Below are 7,097 nucleotides of genomic sequence, written 5' to 3'. Positions count from 1 at the left end.
GCACAGTGGTGAGTGACTCAGTTGCCCATAGCTATGATGGTTGCTAATGACTGTTTCCTTTGCCTGGAACTATCCTGCTTATGTGTTAATATTTTCAGTGAGAACTGAAGAAAAACACATTTAGTGCACGTTGGTACTTTTTTTTTGTTTGTTTTGTTTTTGTTTTTTCAATACAGGGTTTCTCTGTGTAGCCATGGCTGTCCTTGAACTCACTCTGTAGACCAGGCTGGCCTTGAACTCAGAAATCCACCTGCCTCTCTCACTCAGTAAATTACCGATGTGTGTTTTTGAAACGTCCAACCCCTTAGTTCCTCTTGCCCTTAACCAAAATGGTCCTTAAGGTTGTCTGGAGGTTTGATGCTTCTGGCCCTTAACAAACATGGCGCCGGGGGTGGGGGTGGGGGTAGGAGTCATGGTAAAAACAAGCTTGCCCTCTTCTCTGCCAGTGACAAACATGGCCTCTACGGCGTCAATCACATGACACCCCACAGACTACGGCACGGGAGCCGGCGGAGGAGGGCCCTTGAAAAGGGTGCGCGTTCCCGTGGCGGTGCACCCGGTAGGTTTCAGTCAGAGTCACTATGGCGGCCAACGCTGGCAAGGTAAGCTGAGGCGGCGGCGGCGGCGGCGGTGGCGGTGGCGGTGGCCGCAAGGGAGGCAGGACCCGACGTGCTGTCCTGGCTCGGGAATCCCGTCGCCTGCCCAAGGAGAGGTCGCCCGAGGTCGGAGACAGCGGCCGGGGGCTGGCGGGGGCTGGCCGAAGGGGGCGAGGGCTGAGGCGAGCGGGCGCCGGTCCCTGACTGCCGTTTGTTTTGGTGTTTCCCCGACTAGGTCGGAAAGTTTCCTGCCTCGTCCGCCACCGCCTGAGCTTGCCGCACTGGCTGCGAGTGGAGGAGGCTGCGGCGGACCCAGCCCCGGCCTCCAGGCCTCTCCCTCCACCTCCGGGCCAGCCTCCCTCCCCCACCCCGTCGTCCTCCGGGAGCTGCCGGTCCCTGAGATGCGACCCTCGCGAGGACGCTCCTGAGGGGAGGTGGCCCATGTGCTGAGCAGCGGAGCCCAGAGCTCCGAGGAACCAACTTCCCGCCGGCCCGGGCGCCCGAGCCTCGCTCGCTCGCTCTGTCCGCACCGGCCTGCAGAGCCGCCCTGGTCCCCGCCCTGGTCGCGGGGATACTCGCCGGGTGCCCGGGACTCGCGACCCAGAGGCCGCCCGCGCCCCGGCAGCCGTCCCACGCCTCCAGCCCGGGATCGCAGCCTCGGCTCACGCTGGGCCGGGGACCCCCGCCGCTCCCGGGCGGCCTCGGCGCAGCAGGGCGATGCAGCCCGGCCCGCTGGCCCTCTAGCCTTCCTCGTCCGTCCCCGCACCTCTTCTCACCCCCGAGGCTCCCGAGGACCGGCGGTGGCTGCCCCGGAGGTCCTCCGCTCCTCTGCCTTGGGCCCCGGAGGACCTTCCTGGCTGCGCCGAGTCAACCCTCTTCATGCTGCAGTGCTGCACCGTTTCCGCTACCGAAGGGGAGAAGCGGCAGGGATCTCAAACAAAACGCAAGAACTGGTGTGTGACTCATCTGCTCGGATACCTCCCGTCCCCAAACTGTCTTCCAGGAGTTTTCTTGGCCGAAGCTGCCCAATGTTTGAGCCTCTTCTTCCTAGGGAAGATGGACTGAAAGCTGCTAGTTGGGGACTTTTTTTGGTCAAGGAGCCTCTGTATTTTAAAGGAGGTGATGGGGCTTGCACTGGCTTGTCTTCCTGCCCAATTGAAGAGTTGTTGATGATGTTCACTGGTTATGCTTAGACAATGCGCAGTTTGTTTTAATTTAAAAATTTTGGGGGGGGTTAGGGGTGTAGGCTTGTGAAGAGCATTCCGAACCTGGAGGAGCTCCTCATTGTCCCTGGTTCAGACACCCCTCCCAGCCTGTCCTCGATGCCGTCAGCCTTGGCCATCTTCACTTGCCGCCCGAACTCGCACCCGTTTCAGGAGCGTCATGTCTACCTGGACGAGCCCATCAAGATCGGCCGCTCGGTGGCACGCTGTCGACCAGCGCAGAATAATGCCACCTTTGATTGCAAAGTGCTGTCAAGGAACCATGCTCTCGTCTGGTTTGATCACAAGACGAGCAAGGTAATGTCACTTACAGTGTTTGACAGTCTTTACTTTTCTTTCCCTTTGCCTTCTCTGAGAGGTATAATGTATGCACGATCTCAGGATTTCTTCCCAGAGGACACTTTTCTGCGAGGCCTCGGAATCAGCTTTTTGTGTGTCTAAATTCAAGTGGAAATTGAATCGAAGTGGTTGAATGAAAAACAGAGAAGGGATTGTTACTAAATGTCTCGGCAGGGCGATGGCTTCTTGATAACTTGGTCATTCCCAGTGAAATCCCAAACCCTAATTCGTTTAGGAAAGGTAGATAGTGAAACCTGACCTCTTACTTTCAGTCCTTTTAGGAAGGTGAATCTGCAGTTAAGTGCTTGATTAAGCAAGCAGCAGTTCCCAAAGCAGTGTGGCCTCTGTCCATGGAGGCTCAAGTGTCTGGTGAAAAGCAGTCAACGCAGGACCTGTCTGGGAGGATAACTGGAGTGGAAATGTGTTTGTAAGGGTTGATACTTACCCCGATGAAATAATTTATAAATATTAAAAGGCAATTTAATTAAGCTAGAGTAATTAACTACATCTTTGGAGTTCTGTTTGCAAGTTGGATGAAACAGAAATCTATTGCTCTTGAAAGTCACTTTTTAATTTATTTGGTAGATAATGTGTAGTTATAGGATGTTAATGCAAAAATTAGTATTAGTAAGTTGGCCTGGAGCACATTCTGTATAGATCAGTCTGACGTCAAACTCAGAGATTTACCTGCCTCTGCTTCCCAAGTGCTAGAATTAAAGGTCACCATGCTTGGCCTTGCTTTTAATTTTTAATCCAATTTAGCTTGTTTATCTTGATACTGTACTTTGCTAGTTACTTATATTAAAAAAAAGGATCATTTTAGTATTTTAAGAATTCATACATATGGAGAGTATTTTAAAGAACTCTTCTTTGGGCCTAAACCTAAGGTTTTAGTTGAACTACTGAATTAATTCCAACTCAAACTAAGTTACATAAGACTAATAGGGCTGTCTCCAGTTTTGTCTCCTGACTTTTTGCCCCCTCTTTCTGAGTGACATGATTAAGTCTTTTTTTTTTTTTTAAAGAGAAGAATTTGCCTTCAAGAGTGGTGTTTTGAAATGAAAGAAATTTGAGACTTTAGAGGAAGAAAGTAATACTAGTGCAGCTACTGAATTAAGGAATTACTAAAGAAATGCTGTATTTTTTAAAAAAAAAAAAAGGAAGGAAAGATCCCAAGTGCTCTGTGCTTGCATAATGGTTCTAACCTGTTCTGTGTGTAGGATGAGAACTGAGAAGTGTGCTAACTTCTTTCTGAGTTACACCAGATGCTCTTTAACACATAGGACAGACACTTTTCTCCCCCTGAAAGCTAACATTTGGATGATTCATAGATGACCTGTGATTCTTTGTGAGTATGGAGTTCTTTATTGAATTCCAACATTAGTTGACTACTAGTGTCTTAAAATCAACTTGTACATTTTTACCTTTTTATGTCCTTGGGAAACAGGTCCAGCCTAATCAGATGACAGATTTGCTTACATGCTTTGCCACCTGCAGTTCTTGTTTGAAAAACAGTGCCTGGTGCAGTGGCACACACCTGTAATCCTAGCCCTCAGAAGACAGGAAGAAGGCTTCGTGTTTGAGGCTAGCCCAGGCTGCTTAATGAGTTTAAGATCACCAGCTCAGGTATATAATGAAGCCTGTCTCAGAAACTCAGGATAAGAGAGGATCTGGAGAGTTTGTGGTTTATTTCTCTCTCTTTCACTTTTTTTTCCTTTTGTGTCACTGGCTAAAATAGCACCAAGGGTTTGATGGTATATTTTGTGTAATTATAATTATACCACCTAATTTAGTTTAAACAATCTCAATTTGTTATGTCTTTTCTTTGCAATCAAATTATTTTAGAAATTTTAATATTAGTATTAGCTAATATTAGTATTTAGTATTAGCTTAGACAGATAGGTTTTTTTTTTATTGAGCTTGTATTCTGTGCCAGATCCTGGGAGATAACAAAGAAAAACAAACCAGTTTGTCCAAAAACTATTTATTGCTTTGTGTGTGAAATTTCAAGAGCTCTCATTAGTTAGGCTCATAACAACCGACCCCCACCAGATCTAATATATATTCCTTGAAATTTATAATGTATAAAAAAATGCAAGAATCCACTCTTATAGGTATTATTTCAGGAAAGATTGTTTTTCAACACTCCTAAGCCTGCGTTTTCTTATCTGTGGATAGTATTGCCTTCTTAAAGTCTTTTTTGTGGTGGAAAGAAGCTTTGGTTTGTGTGTACCACATACCTGTTCTGCCACTGAGCCAAGCTCACTGCCCCCTTTGCTGTTCTGGCATTCAGACTATTATGCAAATCACATAGTACCCTGTGCCTGGCATTTATTAAAGCCTCAGAATTTAGTAACAAGGGTGTTTGTGGGGAAGCATGAACTAAAATCAGTGCTCTTTGAATTGCTGTTGTGCTGAGGATCTGGTCTTGGGAAAGTGATAACTTTTTTTAACTTTTTACTGATTCTTTTTTTTCCCCCCTTTTTAGACAGGAGCTCATCTATGCTGAGCTTACTTCAAACTCAGTACATGCCCAGTGTCGGAATTCAGGTTTTCACTCTATATCCAGTTTTATTAGAGTTGAGGATTGAACCCAGGAGTTTGTACAAGCTAAGAAAGCACTCTACCAATTGAGCTACATCCCAAGCCCAGAAATTATTTAATACAATGGCAGCTATAGAAGTAATTTTAAAAATAGAAGGTAGTGAAGTTGGTAACTTTGTTCCAATAGGCATTTTGCCTTGGAGGTAGGAATGGGAGTAATGTGTCCTTTGTTTGACTTTGTTGGAGACCTATTTTGTAGTTGCCATCCATTATGGAAGGCCTAGTAAAAGCTGGAAGTAGTAATAAACACTTGAAGCATGTGTTGGAATTTTGAGACATGACCTAGAGAAGATCCTCTGTGTCTAGGACTCCTTGAGGCAGGACTCTTTCTTCAGCACTCTCAGTGTCAGGATCACAAGCTGTGGCCACTAGCTACTTGAAACTTTAATTATTCAGCTCATAGATGTTCAGTTTAGAAAGTGGCCAAATGTAGGTACGTGGCAATTTAGACAACACTTTCAGGAGTTTGCTGTTGATCTAGCAAAAGATAACAGTCATGGGTGGGCTTCACTGTGGGTGTTACCAGGGATACATAGGTGATGCTTTTTAATGTTGAATTCATGAACAGTGAGTGATTTTTCCACCCCCCAGTGTGGTATTGACTGGTTTTACAGTTCATCTTAGGGGTGTTAATAACCATCTTGTCTGCCTTTGTGTGTCATCCTTTATTCCTTTATGGACTCTAAACTGTTCAGTTTGTATAGCCCATAGTGGTACTTCAGTTGACTCAGAAATGCCACTGAGCAAATAAATCTGTCCATATGGTAGGTATACAGAAGGGATTATGAGTGGACATATTTGGATGGCCTTATTTGTTAGTGAGTTCCAGAGAGTTTTGGATAGAGATCACATAACAGCCAAAATCACCATTTAAGAAAAGTAATGCAATCTTGTGTATACTAGGGGTCTGGAGCAAAGAAAGTACAGCTTACCTTGTGCATTATGTCCAGTGTTCTCCTAAATGGTTTGCATCAGTGGTTCTCAACCTGTGGGTCCAACTCCTGGATCACACATCAGATATCCTCATATCAGATATTGACATTATGATTCATAACAGTTATGAAGTAGCAATGAATTTTATAGATGTGGGTCACCACAACATGAGGAACTGTATTAAAGGGTTGCAGCATTAGAAAAGTTGAGAACCACTTCTTTACATGTTAACTTAATCCTCAACTCTTTAGTATGTGTTTATTTTTCCCTCATGAATATGAAGAAATTGAGGGATAGGGCGATTAGGTTAACATCCCTGAGTTCACATTGCTGATAAAGAATAGAGCCACAATTTTGGCCCAGCTACTTTGGTTCTTGACTTGATATCTACAGGGCCAACCTCATAAACACTGCCATCCCAAGACTGACATTTTAAACAGGATGTGATTTTGTTAAGTGCAAACAAACACCACCAGGTTGACAGTAGAAATGAAAATGATTAAATGTCCAAAAGCAAAACAAGCAGACTGGTACATTAGATTAAATTGTCCAGTAGGATTTATATAACAAGTGAAGATTTTAGGCAAGTTTCCCAGATAACATAGTTTCTGAATGAAATGTAAATGTAGCTAGACTGAAGGGCTTAGAAAAAGGCAGAATGTGGGTAAGTTGAATCAAGGAAAGGGGTGTGGGAGGGAGGGATTGCTTAAGAAAAAGCATAGAAACAGGAGGTCTGTCTGTGCTCCAGTGTCATTGCAAGGAAGCCATTGCTAAGGAAGAAAGCCAGGTTGTTTCTTTCCTGGACGTATGTAAATGTAACTGCTGAGATCCTGGACTCAGCCTTTGAGAGAATGGCAGGTTCATTGCTTTTTATTTTGTATGTTTGATTGTTTTAGCAGATTTTTTTTTTAAAGATTTATTTGTTTATTAAATGTAAGTACCTTGTAGCTGTCTTCAGATGCACCAGAGGGGGCATCAGGTCTCATTATGGATGGTCGTGAGCCACCATGTGGTTGCTGGGATTTGAACTCAGGACCTTTGGTAAAGCAGTCAGTGCTCTTAACCGCTGGGCCATCTCTCCAGCCTGTTTTAGCAGATTTCTAAGTTTTCCTTTTTGTTAACAGAATCAAGAAGTTCTTTGAGAAATGTTAGTTTTTGTGAGAAAGTTGTTTATCTGATAAGTTATATTTAAAGAACGTTAATTTAAATATGTATAGGAAGCCAGATTGTGTTCCAAACTATATGTATATTTCCTTTCATGTTACTTTTTACAATATCAAAAAATTGATGAAATATTTAATATATTGGGTTTTTAAAAACACAGTTGCTGGGCAGTGGTGGTGCACACCTTTAATCCCAGCTCTTGGGAGGCAGAGGCAGGTGGATTTCTGAGTTGGAGGCC

General features: G+C 44.6%; 1 protein-coding gene across 11 annotated transcripts in view; it reads left to right on the top strand.

Annotated features, from left to right (window-relative positions):
* The first annotated feature begins 1,358 nt into the window (after positions 1-1,358).
* The window catches only part of Slmap (sarcolemma associated protein), a 119,613-nt gene continuing 113,874 nt past the window's right edge, over positions 1,359-7,097 (top strand). For 10 of the 11 annotated variants that reach the window (XM_031362431.1, XM_031362432.1, XM_031362426.1 and 7 more), the window contains exon 1: positions 1,359-2,116. In XM_031362431.1, the coding sequence (XP_031218291.1) occupies positions 1,919-2,116 (198 nt within the window). In that variant the 5' untranslated portion in view covers positions 1,359-1,918. The remainder of the gene's footprint in view (positions 2,117-7,097) is intronic. The other variant, XM_031362422.1, reaches the window with a different exon arrangement.

Source organism: Mastomys coucha, unplaced genomic scaffold (genome assembly GCF_008632895.1).
Source record: "Mastomys coucha isolate ucsf_1 unplaced genomic scaffold, UCSF_Mcou_1 pScaffold9, whole genome shotgun sequence".
Lineage (NCBI taxonomy): Eukaryota > Metazoa > Chordata > Mammalia > Rodentia > Muridae > Mastomys > Mastomys coucha.
Note: the sequence above shows the minus strand (reverse complement) of the source record. Positions and strands in the feature narration are given on the sequence as shown.